General features: G+C 36.5%; 1 protein-coding gene across 16 annotated transcripts in view; it reads right to left on the minus strand.

Moving 5' to 3' along the window:
- Positions 1-16,708, minus strand: part of PUM2 (pumilio RNA binding family member 2) — a 103,400-nt gene that overhangs the window by 68,357 nt on the left and 18,335 nt on the right. For 8 of the 16 annotated variants that reach the window (XM_082744198.1, XM_082744197.1, XM_082744196.1 and 5 more), the window contains exons 2-3: positions 9,170-9,238; positions 1,462-1,570 (exon numbers count right to left, since the gene is read on the minus strand). In XM_082744198.1, the coding sequence (XP_082600324.1) occupies positions 1,462-1,570; positions 9,170-9,220 (160 nt within the window). In that variant the 5' untranslated portion in view covers positions 9,221-9,238. Of the gene's footprint in view, positions 1-1,461; positions 1,571-8,097; positions 8,225-9,169; positions 9,239-16,708 lie in introns of those variants that run through there. The other 8 variants (XM_082744194.1, XM_082744193.1, XM_082744206.1 and 5 more) reach the window with 3 other exon arrangements.

Consider the following 16,708-nt stretch of genomic DNA (forward strand, 5'->3'; position numbering starts at 1 on the left):
ACTTTTTTAAGGCATATTAAAACATTTCCATTGTAGTACCTTTATCCACAAGGGATTAGTCATTATTATATTTCATTCAATCATTCACCCATTCATTAATATACTTCAAATGTTGGTTTATAGTCTCTTGTATGCTGGGCATTGTACTTTGTATGGGGAATCCAAGAAAAAGACAGTTCCTGCCCTCAAAGAGATCACGGGTTTAATATAAGGCAATCATAAAAGAGTAAAAGTGCATCATTAAAAATGATCCAGGATACTATGGAAACAGAAATAAGGGGCATTAATCCTTCCCAGTGTTAGAGTGAATTCCAAAGGAAGTGATATGAAGGGTAAAGAGTTAAAGTGAGCAAAAAAACAGATGAACATGAGGGTGAAAAGGTAACTTCATCTAGAGAAACTAACTATATGATAAAGTCTCTTGCAGTCATGGAAAGACTCTTCTTTAGAACAATTCCTCTAGAACAAGGAATATCTTACTCATATCTGTACATACTGGGCATTCAATAAATGTTTGTTCTATAAACAAAATAACTTATTTTTTATTCATTCCTAACTTCCTCATATCTCTGGGTAAAGACTAATATTTATCTGTAAAATTTTATCCCTACAACTAAAAAAAGTTAAGTTACAAAAGGAAGTGGCACAAGAAATTCAAAATACAAACTTGACACTAAAAGAAGTGTGTAAGTATGTTGCTTAAATGTTTTATTGCTTGTCCTCCAAATATAACATACCAAAAATACTTCCCAACCATTCATCTTAGAAATAATCTCTCATTACCATGTTGTGCTCAAGATGTTTTGCTTCAGATGCTTTAAAAAATAGTTGGTTCTAGTAAATAAAGTAATTAAGCACTCAACCTTCAAAATAAAAATCAAAACATTTCTGCCAGTCAAGTTTTCAAGCACACGTTATTTTATTTTAAAGACTGTATTTGGGACACCTGGGTGGCTCAGTCAGTGAAGTGTATGCCTTCAGCCCAGGTCATGATCTCAGGATCCTGGGACTGAGTCCCACATCAGGCTCCTTGCTCAGTGGGGAGCCTGTTTTCTCTCTGGCTGCAGCTCTCCCTACTTGTTCTCTCTGACAAATTAAAAAAAAAAAAAAAAAAAAAAATCTTAAAAAAAATTTTTTTAAATTTATTTTTGAAAGAGAAAGAGAAAGCACAAGGGTAGGGGGGGCGGGCAGAGGGCGAATAAAGAAACACCCAGGTAATTTACACTCAAAATTTAAGGTTAGTTTATCATCCAGTAGTATTTTACTGTGACAAATGCTTCTAATTATCAAGCAGACCATTAGATAAGGGTTAATTTATATTTAAAAAATATACATTATAATGACTTAAACAATTTTCAACAAAGACATCACAAATTTGCTCTAAATACTGTCTCGGGATAGGCAGGGTTTCAAAAAATTCAAATCAAGTCGTAATTCTCACACATAACAGCAATAACTTACGAGAAGTTCCCCAGGCAGTCTCTCTCCACTCATCATCCCCAAGAAATATGCCTTTTTGTCCATCTTTTGTTGAATCATCAGGTTCCCAAAACTTTTTGGTAGGCAAAAGCTATTCGGGAGGGAAAAAATATTAATTTAAGTTTCATTCTAATTGCAAATTTATTCTAATTCTACGTGGTTTGTGAAAGCAAACTTACCACCAATATGAAATTAGTTTTCAATACTAAGGAAAATTCAGAGAGAACTATTTTCTATTTTGTTTTGTTAAAAAGAAAATAATCCCAACTTAATGTTTGGGGACTGGCTCTAGTAATTTAAAAACCTGAACCCTAGTCAAAGTCCCCTCCTGACTTGTCTATATATTTAAAATGGTTTTACCACCATGTGACTTTCTTTGTAAAATTTTTTCAAAAAACTTACTAAATTTTGTACTCAATATAAATAAAAACATCTATATAAAAAGATGAAAACCTCTCCTTTACTTCCAAGGACTGCCCTTGGATCACCTCCTATGCCACAGCTTCCATGATAGAAAATTCATCTTCACTTATTCAATGGAAGTTAACTTCATGACTCTTCCTAGGTCTGGAATGCTAGCAATCTATCAATTCCAAATCAGGAACCTATGGATGGTGGAAGACACACAGAAAGGAACCTCAAATACTTCTGAAATAATCTAAAAGCCCCATGCTTTATCTACCACATATATGACACACACAGCACATTAAAACTGTGCTGATACAATGATTCACTGATTATTCAAAATGTACATCTGGCTAATTCCTAATGATACTTATCCAAGCCTCTCCTCTCAACCTTCCCTGAAACTCAGAGAAGATGGACTGGGGATATGTCTGTTTGAAAACAAGAGACTGGTTTTCTGAGACATGCATTTGGCATTTTAAATAAGCATTCTTAAGACCTCCTCCCTCTCAGCCCTTAATTAGGTACCCTGTCTTTCAGTGCTCATAATTAAACCCGTATACTTTTTACACTACACTTATCACACTAAATTACCTGTGTTTGCCTCCTTAGGGTCTTGGTAACCTTATCTTCAGAGAGCTCACAAACATACTAAATGTAATAAAACCAACTCCATTAAACCTGAACTGGATCTGAGAAATAAAACTGGGGGTGGTGGGTGGTGAAAGTGTGAGTGGAAGGCGAGGAAGATAAAGCATATCATGAACAAAGGCCCAACGTAATAAATTGCACTGTGTGTACAACAAGGTATGAGATGGATGAACAGATGAGAGCATGTCAAAGATGATGCTGGTAAAGCTTTCTTGATCAGATCCTGAGGAGACTTAAAGACAAGCTAAAGAAAGTACACATTACTTTGAAGTAAAGGGAATCCAGAGAGGTTGTTAAGAGTGACATTACATTTCAGAAAACAACTCAAGTTGTAAGCTATAAGAATAATGGATATTCTAGACTACAGACAAGGAAATCAGTTTAACAGAACTATGACAGGGCCAAGATGGTAAGAACTGAAATAGGGTAGTAACAGAAAGAACTAGAAAAATAAAATGGTTTGAGAGTTATCTGTATTTAGTAGCAGTCAATAGAATCTGATTACAAATGGGGAGGAGACTGATAAAATTTTAAATTTGGGTAATAAGGTAAATGGTAGTACTACAGAAGCAGCTTTGAAGGCAGGGGGGAAAGTTCAATTTGTGCATGTTCCTAATCTACAGATTTTTTGCTAAACTAAATAGATTTGATCTTAAAGGAAAGCAACTTCTGCTATTTTAAAAAGAATCATTTTTCCACATTAGGAACATCCTGGGCTGCAAATGATTTGTATTTAAAGCACAGACATTTTAAACAATAATCTGCAACCTCTTCCTTCGGGGTTTTTGTTGCTGTTGTTTTAAATCTCACTATAAAAGGTCAAACAAAATGCAAAGCTGATTAATATAATACTAAAACACTATACTTGATATAAATAACTGAACATAGTAAAACCCAACTTAATCCTTAAAATTATGGTTCCTGAGAAAATAAACTTATCTCATACATCATGAAAAGACTCATATTAAAGTAACAGTAACAAATAAGGATTGAGAATAAAATTTTGACTTAATAGAAGCAGTCATCATAGACACAGAAGTCTTCTAAGACTTAAAACTAATCTTCTAAGGTAGCAGAAATAATAGAAACTCTGAGACCATTCCAAAGCCTTTGTGATAAAGTGCCATGCAGTGCTTTAGTAGAGAAAGTTCATATATCCCTGCTTTAAAATACAAAATTATACAACCAGGAAAAAAAAAAAGTTAAGCACTTATCCAATATGCCTACTTTCTGCCAAGCACTATACTAAGAATATCTTTTCATTTTGCAAATATGTGTAAGTTATCATGCACAGGAAAACAATTTGGTAGTTAATAAAATTAACACTTCTTCTGACTGAGGCCTGTGCTTTCTAGAAACAACTTTTTGTGACAGTTTAGACATGATTCCAAATACTTTCAGAAACTACTAGTTGTGATCAAGAATAAAATTAAAATGAGCTAAACATAGGGGAAGGCAATAATTCAGGATAGAACAGTTAAAAAAAAAAGATTTTAGGCAGTATGCTGGTTGGAATAGCAATAGAGATTTGCCCCTGGAGACTCTTTTACTACAGTAGAAATGGGGAAGAATATTACAGAAAACAAGGGCTAAGAGATCTTAAAGATCTGTACAATACATGATCCACTACCACTTTGTATTAGTTCCATAATTCACAGAAGCTTTAAACCAAGGTCAATCAATTCAGTATTTGTCAACTTGCAACTCTGTCCTCCCAAGTCAGAAACGACAGGGTGAACATACAAATTCATCCCCCAACTGTCCACCATTTTATTAGTTCTTTCTTTCAAGAAGCATTTATGGCTTGCCCTCTCCATCTTCAAAGAAATCACTCAAAACCTAGCATGCTGCCTCAAAATATGTAATAAATTCCTCTAGAATTTTAGAGGTACACTTGATTTTTTAAATGCAAATTGTTACATAAAAAAATCACATAACCAACCAAATTAACATAATCCTAAGAATCAAAAAAATTTGAAAGGCTTTATGTCTGCAATATGGTGTTTTAAATTAAGGTGTTCATAAAAATCCAAAGTGGGACACTTTTGAGGAAGGGGGTGCTATTAATAATTATACCATGACAAGGGCACCTGAGATCAAGCCCCACATCAAGCTCCCTGCTCAGCGGGGAGTTTGCTTCTCCCTCTCCCATTCCCCCTGCTTGTATTCCCTCTCTCTCTCTTCCTGTCATATAAATAAAACTTAAAAAAACAGTAATAATAATAATTATGCCATGACAACAGATATGTATCCGGACTGTCTGGGCAAATCAGGATGTAAGATGACTCTCTCTATAAATGGAAATTCAGAAAAGAGGGGCACAAATGTTAATAACTAAATCTGTAGACACCAAAAAAAAAACACAAGGTAATTCTTTAGAACCCCAGAAGAGTGCTCCTGCAGACTTTAATCTCTTCTGTTAATAAAAGAAAGCAATACTTTTTCATTTTTTCAAATCTTACAACTTCACCAAATCTTCTCCATTCCTAATATGCTTTAACAGAAAACAGTAGACGTCATCACTTCCAATAGGAAGCATTATTGTAAATAGTCAAGGCATCCATTCCATCACTACTATACATCATCTTGGGCCAGTTAATTAACCATTCTGAGTCTCAGTTTCCTCATCTCTAAGTATAATAACAAAGCAACTGTCATGAGCTTCTTGAGGCTAGAATGAAATAGCTTATGTAAACTGCTTAGAACAGTATCTAGCACACAGCAGACACATAAGTATTAGATATCTTTACTACTAAAAATTAGTAATCTTCTAATACTGTAAAATATAAGTTACATACTAACCAGCAACATTTAACTGGCTGATTTAAGAACTGTCATTATTCATTATATTTTCAAGTCCATCTGAGTATTATAGGTGGATCATGAAATAAACAACAGATGCCTAATACAGTCCCATTCTGCATGAGGAAACAGAACCAACGTTATACATGTGACTAGTAAGTGGCAGCATCAGGAAGTGAATCTATCAATCTGTATAATTACACGGCTCATTCTCTTTACACGTAACTACCACAGAAGATGGTTCTTTTCAATCAGTCTAAATCATCAGCATTTCTGAAAATTCTCAGTAGAATACCACTAGATATAATAAACTTTAATGGTATTATCAAGCTATTCAGCCTATATAATGTGGGTATTCATTATAGTGGATAAAGTTTAAGGTAAAATAGTTAAGATAAAGATTTATGTAGACAAAACTATGATCGGTCTTCAAGTAGCTGGTTTCCATTCCAGTCATCCCTAAAAGCTCAGGTCAGAGCTGTAACATTTGAGATACATATAATTCATACAAAAGGTAATTCTTATTACTGTCTTCAAAGAAGCCGTCTTACTTGAGGTCATAGCACTAGTGGTAGATCAGGGAAAACAGAAGTCTCCTTACTTCCCTATCCAGTATTCCACTTCACCACACCACCTGGGATCTTGGCACATAATTTTCTTTAAATATTACTGTGTACTGGGGTGCCTGGGTAGCTCAGTGGGTTAAGCCTCTGCCTTCAGCTCAGTTCATGGTCCTGGGGTCCTGGCATGGAGCCCCACATCAGACACTCTGCTCAGCAGGGAGCCTGCTCCTCCCCGCCCCCTGCCTGCCTCTCTGCCTCCTTGTGACTTCTCTTTCTCTCTGCCAAATAAATAAATAAAACCTTAATAAATAAATACATACATACATACACACATACTGTATAAGAAAAGAGGGAGCATTATTTATCATACTAAGCTATGAATATTCCCCAAATAAAACACATTAACTCAGTGACTTAAAGTTAAATTCTGGGTTTCCTAAAAAATTTCAGGTAGAGGCCTCTTTCCCCCTATTTAAAAAAAATAAACAGGAACATAAAGCGTGCATATAAAATAACAGATATGTGTCTCTGCAGTGTGGTTTTAATATACGATACTAATGAAGCTGAGTCCAACCTCCTATGAATTACCTTTGCTCTTTTTAAGCAATATGATGTAATACAAATCAGTGTTTTTTGACAAGAACATGCTATGAAAAATATGGAAAGAATGAGTTTATGAATGGATGAATACAGATCTGTTCCCATTTCTGGATGACCAAATAGAAAAACTGCCCTTCTGATGATGGGCCAGCAAAAGTATCTCAATCTATAAAACCCAGTACATTTGAAAACAGTCCTATACATAATGCAGTGCTTCCTACATTAAAGATCTAAACAATTTAAGATATAATAAAGAAAACTTTATTTTTGAAGAAAAAGTCAAGAATAGGGCAATGCTTTAAAAAAAGATGTCACATTAAAAAAATAAACAAGCAATTTTAGAAAACTGAAGAGCCAGAAACTCAGGGCTATTTTTTAATTAATTAAAATGAATGAATTCTGGGATAAAAAAAAAAAAAAAAAAAAAACCTCACCTGTCAGGAAAGGAGGAGAAGACTGGTGAGAGAGAGACAGGCAAAGAAGGAAATCCCAGAAGGTTCCCTGCTGCCTGTGAGATGAGGAAAGATAGAAAGGCTTGTGGGAGAGAGAACCCAGAGACAGAAACCTGAGGTTTCTTAGCTATCTCTTAGAGGTAACAGAATTAGCTGGTAAACTGTTAAGAAAAAATAATTAGTGATAACAGCTTATTTAAAAATACATTTCTACTGAATGAAGTTCACAGAAGCACTGATGTACTGCTATCTGCCCAAAAAAGCAGGCAGTCTTAACCCTAGCCACTTTTATCCTAGCCATTTTTACTCGGCATATCTGAAATTTCCATTAAGAAAGCCTAGCTTTAAGTTTAGATTAACATACTATTCCAACCCAGCTTCTTTTCCCAAAAAACCTCAAGTATACTTCCTCCACCCCCAAATAACTAACGAAACTCTTCCAACTGTTTCTGATCATAACTTTGTTTTTTACCTGCAAAGATGTCTTTACCTTTATCAACTATTTGGAAAGGGAGGGGGGAAATAAGCCAATCGGTAAATACACATACAATGTAGATGTAGGAAGTAAAGTGCTTGGAGGGGAGGGTCGGTCTAAGAGAATTAAGTTAATGGTGTGACTTCACTTGCTCTTTCAAGTTCGCGGGGTGCCTGGGTGGCTCAGTGGGTTAAAGCCTCTACCTTTGGCTCGGGTCATGATCCCAGAGTCCTGGGATAGAGCCCCACAAAGGGCTTTCTGCTCAGCGGGGAGCCTGCCCCACCCCCTGCCTGCCTCTCTGCCTGTGATCTCTGTCTGTCAAATAAATAAAATCTTAAAAAAGAAAACAAGTTCAAGTTTGTCACAGACTTGGCTGAAACACTGTTCAAACCTGCTTTTAAGACTGGTCTTCTTTAGAAAGCAGAATAACCTAAGAAAACAAGTAGCAGGGAAGGAAACAAAAAGCCCTTTTCAACTGCTTCTTTTTATTCGCCCATAGCGTAAATAAAGCCTAAGTAGCCACTGTACTGCAGTGAAGCTCTAGTTTGTTGTTGTTTGACTAAAAAATTATTCCCTCTTTCAAATCTTTCTTAGGGACCATAATTTTACCTTATGCACTAGACTAACAAGTTTACTTTGGCAATACTTATGCTTAAGCACCTTAACTCACCCTTAAATCAGTCCTCTGAAAATGACAAACTCTTTGGAAAACGCTGTTCTGAAGAAGGGAAGGGTTAGCTAGCTGCAGGGTGCCCTCTTGTGGCCCAGAGGAGTGACTGGACTCTTTTTCTGCATCTGAAGAGCACAGCATTGGATGGAGTGAGTCTCAGGAAGGTCTCTAATCTACCAAAGTAAAATAATCTCCAGGAGCAAGCAGTTATTACACATCTTATGTCTGTTCATGGTTATGTTCTATTAGCAAAGTCCAACTATGTTAGTACTACAGAACACGACAAAATAAAGATGTGACCACAAGGGTTTTTATAAGCAATTAAAGTTTTCTAAATATTCTTTAGGTTTATGAAAAACTAAGCATTTTTCATGCCTTAAATTATGTAATGGTGCAGTTAAATGGAATGCCCCAATGAAAATCATATATTTAACAGGACTGATAAAATCTGTTAAAAAATTCAGAATGCTCACTATGGTCAGTCATTCAAAGCTAACAACCTATATAAGAGACTAATATAAAAACTGTAACAAAGTAATATAATAAAAATATGTACAAAGATCTATGAGAAGTCAGAAGAGGAAGTAATTCTACAGATAGCAATGGGACAATAGATAAGACTCATTTCTCAGTACAGTCTTGTAGAGGATTAGAAGTTTATTAAGCAAACACTGAACAAGGAGAGTTTTTTTTTTTTTAGAAGAGAGAATAGTGAACAATTAAGTATGGCAAAAGCAAACAGCATACATATATAAAACAGCAGGACAAGGATAAAGAAAGGCTCTTTTCAGAGCAAAGTAATTATTGTTCATTACCAAAATATAAAACATGATCTAAACCAAGTCAATCAAATCAACTAGACACAATCTCACTAAAAATTACCACTAGGGGTTAAAAAAACAAAAACTGAAATCACCACAACTATAAAACTATATAATCCAAGATTTTAAAAAACCCACATGTGGAAGACATAACCACTATTTTCAAGAATACTTATGGTTTTCAAGAATAAGTCTCAATGGCTCAAATAATCAATGTGATGTACACATTCTCAGTATTAATAAATATTTACCTCTCCCATTCCCCGAGATTCTAATGCAAGAGCTTGAAAATCATGATTCATTTCATCCACAGATCAAACCTGTTGAATAACAAAAACAAAAATTAGTAAAAAGAAAAATTTAAATAGACTGCATCAAATATTTTTATATTACATTGCTGCTATTACTGCTATTAGCATGAGCGGAGACGGGCAAAAACTGATTTCTCTATGAAGACAGATTTTCCTAAAGAAAGCACATAATAGCAATCTATATTAAAATTAAAACCCTGGGGTCAAAAGTTCTTGGGCTAGTCTGTGTATCAAGAGAAACCCCTACTAGTTGAACAAAATAGACGGAAAGTAAAGAAGAAAAGAAGCAAGCTCAAATACTAAAATAGTTTATTTTTTGTTATAGTTCCAATTACAAAATTACTTTTTTACCTCAGTTAACATTTTTCAAAACTTCTCAGCACTTCATTATTTGTAGATCTGATACCAATGATAAAAAAAAAATTTCACTTAACGTATTGAAATTTCCTTAAGAGGTGCTCCTTTCCTTTCTCCTTACACTAAAACTAAAGTGTATTTTGTCTTTCCTTTTCTAATTGTTTAGTTTATCATTCACATGACAATGTGTTCTAGAGTCAGAGGCCCTTACCTCCTACAGTTAAGCACTGTGGCGGAAAAATCACTCAACACTGAGGCCACTACAAATTTAGCTTTCTGAGCTTTTGGGTCTTACAATATAATCCTATTATTTCCCCCAATCAGTCTCTTTCTTTTTAAAAATCCATAGCATGTGACATTACAAAGCACTCCGTCCTTCCTGTAAGGGAGGAGTTCTTTGTTCCCACTTTGTCTCTTAAAATTCTTCTACTCACACTGCCCCCCCACCCCCAGCTGCTTTTTCTCAGGCTTCTTCCCAGACTTCCATTTGTCTCTTCAACTCATTTTAAATGTTAGTGTTTCCTAGTACTCTATCCATGGTGGTCTCCTCTCTACCCTTTATCCTGTGCAATCTAATCCACTCTCACTGTTACATATATGCTTAGGACCCTGGTTCTAACATTTCTATTTATGAACAAAAATCTCTCTCCTCATAAAAATTTCCAATTATCTCCTTCCTCCCATTCCCTGGGCAAAATTTCAACTTTACTCTTCTTTCTTCCCCACTTATAACTTAATTCTTTCCTTTCTTACACCAATATCCTATCACTAATATCAACCTCACTTATATCTAACTATTTTCCATCTGTCTGGTTATTATTATGAGTTTTTTTTTTTTAAGGTTTTTTTTTGGGGGGGGGGTGGAGCAGAGGGAAAGGCAGAGAGAAAATCTGAAGCAAGTTCCCTGCCCCGGGTTCAGCTCCTGCACAAGGCTTGATCTCACCACCCAGAAACCATGACCTGAGTCAAAATCAAAGAGGTGGACGCTTCACCAACTGTGCCATCCAGGTGCCCCACCAGCTGTCTGACTGTTTAGACTACCACCATCTCTTACCTAAAATATGATGATCCTCTCCCATATTCCCATCATATAATCTAATCTCCAAAGTGTAATCACTTATCTTTCTGAATTATACTTTGTTCATGTAACTCATATATTTTAATCCTTGACTTATAAAGGTCAAACTCCTAAGCTTACAAGGGGACACAACTGTATTCAAATTATAGTTCTCACAGCTTACTAGCTCTAGAACTCTGGACAAGTAACCTAAACTTTTTTCCCAGTTTCTTCATGGGAGGGTAACAGTAGCACCTGCCACATGGCTTACCGTAAAGCTGAAAAAGGTAACAAAGAACACTTAAATTGGTGCTGGGTACATAAGCGTTCATAACTGAGCTATTAAAGTGCCAGTCCATAGAACATCCAACTCTTGTTCTTGGGGTTGTAAGCTCAAGTCCCACGTTAGGTATAGACCTTACATAAAAATAAAATTTTTTTTAAAAGTTAGCTATTGGGGTGCCTGGGTGGCTCAGTGGGTTAAGCCTCTGCCTTCGGCTCAGGTCATGATTTCAGGCTCCTGGGATCGAGCCTCGTATCAGGCTCTCTGCTTGGCGGGGAGCCTGCTTCCCCCTCTCTCTCTGCCTACTTATGATCTCTCTGTGAAATAAAAACATGAAAATAAAAATCTTTTTTAAAAAAGGGCTCTCTGCTCAGCGGGGAGCCTGCTTCCCTTCCTCTCTCTCTGCCTGCCTCTCTGTCTACTGTGATCTCTCTCTGTCAAATAAATAAATAAAATCTTTAATAAATAAATAAATAAGCTCTTCAATCTTTTCATCAAATGATACTTGAACAATGATATATCCATATGCAAAAAATGAACCTCAACACATTCCTTACATCTTAATGTAAAGATTAACTAATAGATCATACACCTAAATGTAACACCTAATATTATAAGATTTCTCGAACAACAGAAAAGCTGTGTGACCTAGCATCTGGTAATGATTTTTAACATCAAAACCAGAGTCAATAAAAGAAAAACCAATGTCTAAAAAATTTGACTTCATCAATAAAAACACGCTATACGAAAGCCACTGATGATAATGAAAAGACCACAGACCAGGAGAAAAATATTTGGAAATCACATATCCCAATACAGGACTTGTATCAAGAATGTATTTAAAAACTCTTGGGAAGCCTGGGTGACTACTCAATCGTTAAGTGACTGCCTTTAGCCCTGGGATCAAGCCACTACCAGGCTCCTGCTCAGTGGGGAGCCTGCTTCTCCCTCTCCCATTCCCCATGCTTGTGTTCCCGAACTGTCTCTCCATCAAATAAATAAACTCTTCAAAAAAAATTCTCAAAAAATAATAACCCAGGGCGCCTGGGTCGCTCAGGGGGTTAAGCCTCCGACTTCAGCTCAGGTCATGATCTCAGGGTCCTGTGATGGAGCCCCACAAAGGGCTCTCTGCTCAACGGGGAGCCTGCTTCCCTCCCCAACTGCCTCCCTCTCTGCCTACTTGCGATCTGCCAAATAAATAAATTAAATCTTTAAAAATAACCCAATTTAAAAATGGGCAAAAGATCTGAACAGATACTATATCAAAAAAGTTATATGGATGGCAGAGAAGCTATTTTCTTGTTAGAAAAGCTGGATTCATTAATGGTTTTCACAAAATGAGTATTTTATTCACCCTTTCATTTACTCAGTAAGCTTTTACTGGACATCTTCAATGTGTTAGATTTTATAGAAAGAAAAAAAAAAAAGTTAAAATATGGTCACTGTTCTTAAAAAAGAGTTAAAATGAATCGCACAGGTTTCCCGGTAATTGGAGGTATAGCTCCTTTAACCTAAATCCTCTGCAGATATCTATATACTCTGGACAAACAGAAACCTGAAGGTAATAGAAAACAACAAAAAACCAAACTGGAAGAGAGTCTACACTTAAAAGAAAGGACTGGCATAGAGTGAGTTTTTTAATGGCCTTTTTTTTTTTTTTAAAGATTTTTATTTATTTATTTTGAGAGAGAGAGAGAGAGAGAGACAAAGTGAGAGAGAGCATGAGAGGGGAGGTCAGAGGGTGAAGCAGACTCCCCATGGAGCTGGGAGCCCAATGTGGGACCCGATTCCAGGACTCTGGGACCATGACCTGAGCCAAAGGCAGTTGTTTAACCAACTGAGCCACCCAGGTGCCCCTGGCCTTTTTTTTTTTTTTTTTTTTGCCTGAGGACAGGCCTGGGTTTGGAGGTAGGGTGCCAAATTTCCTATAAAGAATCCAGTCTTAAAGGTTTGAAGAACCAAAGGACAGACTTTGGGGCAACCAGAGATGCTGGAAACTGAGAAGTCTCCAAAAGGAAACAACCTGTAAAGACAAATATATTTATATATTTATTTATATATAAAGCTTTATTACAAGCATGCTTGCAGTAGTGGTGCTTGCAGATTACAGAAATTCTGAAATTATAAACCACATAACCGCCATACAACACATTTATAAAATGGAGTATCATGTAACTACTAAAAATATTTGAATTTGAAATTAAGAAAATGCTTAGATGGTAACATTAAGAAAGACTGAAAGGAGAGGAGGCTGGGTTGCTCAGTCGATGAAGCATCTGATTTTGGCTCAGGTCATGATCTGGGGGTCCTGGGATGGAGTCCTGCGAGCTTGGTGCTGGGGATCCGAGCTCAGAGGGGAGTCTGCTTCTCCCTCTCCCTCTGCACTTCCTCCCACTCACACTCACTTGTGTGCTTTCAAGTAAGTATTTGAAAACACAAAAAAGACTGAAATAACCCAAAATTCATACACTCCTTAAGTGATCAGAGTACACCATTTTTTTTTCATCTATTTATCTGTATTGTATTACCTTTCTACAAGTCCATGAGAGAAAGAAGAGGAATCTGTTTATAAGATTTTATTTATTTATTAAAGAGAAAGAGAAAGAAAACCCTGCCAGGGAGAATGGCAGGCAAAGGGAGAAGCAAGGTCCCTGATGAGCAAGGAGCCCAACACAGGACCTGATCCCAGGACTCTGGGATCATGACCAAAGTCAAAGGCAGACAGACGCTCAACTGACTGGGTGGCTCAGCAGCCAGGGGTCCCAGAGGGAGATTTTTATTAAGAAAAATGAAAACAGGGCACCTGGGTGGCTCAGTTGGTGAGCAACTGCCTTTGGCTCGGGTCACGGTCCCGGAGTCCTGGGATCGAGTCCCGCATCGGGCTCCCAGCTCCATGGGGAGTCTGCTTTTCCCTCTGACCTTCTCGCCTCTCATGCTCTCTCTCTCACTGTATCTCTCCCAAATAAATAAATAAATAAAAATATTTAATAAATAAATAAATAAATAAATAAAAATTTTAAAAAAAAGGAAAAATGAAAACAGGGGCGCCTGGGTGGCTCAGTGGGTTAAAGCCTCTGCCTTCAACTCAGGTCATGATCTTAGGGTCCTGGGATCGAGCCCTGCATCAGTTTCTCTGCTCCGCAGGAAGCCTGCTTCCCCCCCTCTCTCTGCCTGCCTCTCTGCCTACTTGTGATCTGTCAAATAAATAAATAAATAAATAAAACTAAAAAAAAAAAAAAAAGAAAAGAAAAGAAAAGAAAAATGAAAACACCAGAGTAGAAAACAAGAAATTTTCTCAAGAGTAAAGAAGGACCTGAGATTTACTGAAGCCTTTCTTTGGTTACTTCCAGGTTTTAATCTATGGTCGAAGTAAATGAGGTTGTGAGTTAAAGAACCTCCAGATAAATGTGCGTAGTCTCAAGGATCCATTCTTTCTTTTGTGGTGAATCATGCCCCAGGGCAGGGGTCAACAAACTTTCAGTGAAGAGCCAGATGGTTTTAGCTTTGGCAGGTCATATGACCTCTGTTCTCAACGACACCTCTGTAGCACAAAAGCTACCACAGATATCAAAATAAATGAGCATGAATGTGTCCTAATAAAACTTTACTTATGAATAGTGAAATCTGGATTTCGCGTATTTTTTATGTGTAACAAAATGTTGCTCTTTTTCCACCCAACCACTTAAAAATCTAAAAACCAATTCTAGAAAGTGAACCAAAAACCACAGGTTGTGGGCTGGATCTGGACTATAGTTTGCTGATCTTTGCTCTAGTGGATTCGGTTTGACTGCTTCACACACACAAAAAATCAAAGGCAGATAATCCACTTTCAAATATGAGCAAGCCAAAAGTTAAACATTAGGGCTTTGCTTCCAGCTTTTTCATTTATACTATCCCCAGGAATATTTTCTTCTTCTAATGAATGATATAGGTCACATTTAAATGGAGGTGACTCAGTAGGTTATGAGGAAAAGACTTTAAAATACAAAAGAAAACAAAATAAACACTCGAACTCAGATTTGCAGGTTATGGTGCTACCATGAAAGACACTGTGTATTTTAATATATATGAATTAGACTGGAGGAGAAAGTGGGCAAAACAACAGGACAGAAAGTAAACACAAACTCTCAGGCCAATAATCTCCGTATCAGTAACAGAATAAAGTTTAGGGGGTGGGGGGTGACATATACCATTAAGTGGGACTCTCAAAATTCCTGAAAAATGCCAATCTTGTATGTCCTATGCAGTTACAAATCTTGGTATCACTTGGTGGTAAGAGAAAAAAAATTTGGACATGAATTTAACAACTTTATCTGGAATGGTTAGATTTTAGGATGAAAGAGCACTTTTTTCTTCTAACAAGCAACAAGAGTATCTACTAGCATCCAGACACGCATACCGAAAAGGCTATGTTAATCTGAAGAAAATGTATCCAAGAGTTATGGTATATAGTACTGCCTGGGGTGTAAAGTCTGTCTTCACTTTTTTTGTTTGTTTGTTTGCGACATTAAGCCATGAAACTACCCCAATATTATTTAACAAATAACTGGATCTGGTTTCTATAAAAGATACATGACAGAAACTTTTCTATGGCTGAGACACTGTGTAATCCTAGGTAAATCTCAATTAAAAAGTTAAGTTTTGAGGCTGATTCTTTGTTTCCTTAAAATAACAACAGTGTCCCATGAAATTCCAAAATTTAACAACAAAAAAGCCAACTTTTTGTAGGCAGCATCATTGCTAATTACTGAGAAAAACAGATAAAGCACCTCAAACAACAACTTAGTTAAGTTCTGAGTTTTTATATTTACTAACACATAAGTCAAAAGGTTTTCAAGTAAGTTTGTTAAAAAAACCAAGAATATGCCTTATTAAGTACATTTATATGATTAAAAGTACTAATTTTTCTCAGACATCTGATCCAATTCCTCACCACATGCCTACTATAAAAAATAAGTTGGGGAAAACCACTCACAGCTATAATAAATGGTATTAAAGCACTTTCTACTACCACAGGACACTAATCACATTTTCATAGTATTATAATTAGTTCTACTTTAAGGCGATAGTAGAAATTAAGCTCTGGGGTCAAAGGGGCTAGGAACTGTGTCTTAGCTATCTATACATGCTCAATATATCTTGAATAAAAACTAGTATTTTTTATGGTACGAAATGCAAATTCAGATCACAAAACCAAGTATCTGGATAGTAACTGCTTAAAAATCCTTCATATATATTAATACACAATGCTCATTCTAATGGGATAGTTAACAAGGCTCTTCTTCAGACTTTCTGCAACAAAGAAGACATTTATCAACATAAAATGTCTGATAACAACTTCCCAATGGCACTACTTTTCCATATTAGTCCTGTAACACTTGAAGGCTACTTGTGCTTCGATTACAAAAAACACAAAATTACATGAAAACTTAATTAACTATAAGCCAATGTGAATAGTTACTTAAGAGGCTTATGAAATATTCTTAGTAATCATCCTTCCTGGTTTTTTTTTTTTTAAAGATTTTATTTTGAGAGAGAGAGAGAGAGAGAGAGAGAGCATGAGCAAAGGGGAGGGTCAGAGGGAGAAGGAGAAGCGGACTTCCCACTGAGCAGGGAGCCCGATGCGGGGCTTGATCCTAGGACCCTGTGTTCATGACCTGAGCCAAAGGCAGACACTTAACCGACTGAGCCACCCAGGCACCCCTGGATAGTTTTTAATAGACATAATCATTGAGCTGTAATGGTATCCACTGCAAACAAACAGGAGCTAAAGTCCTTAAGA

This window comes from Mustela nivalis (genome assembly GCF_964662115.1).
Source record: "Mustela nivalis genome assembly, chromosome: 8".
Taxonomy (NCBI): domain Eukaryota; kingdom Metazoa; phylum Chordata; class Mammalia; order Carnivora; family Mustelidae; genus Mustela; species Mustela nivalis.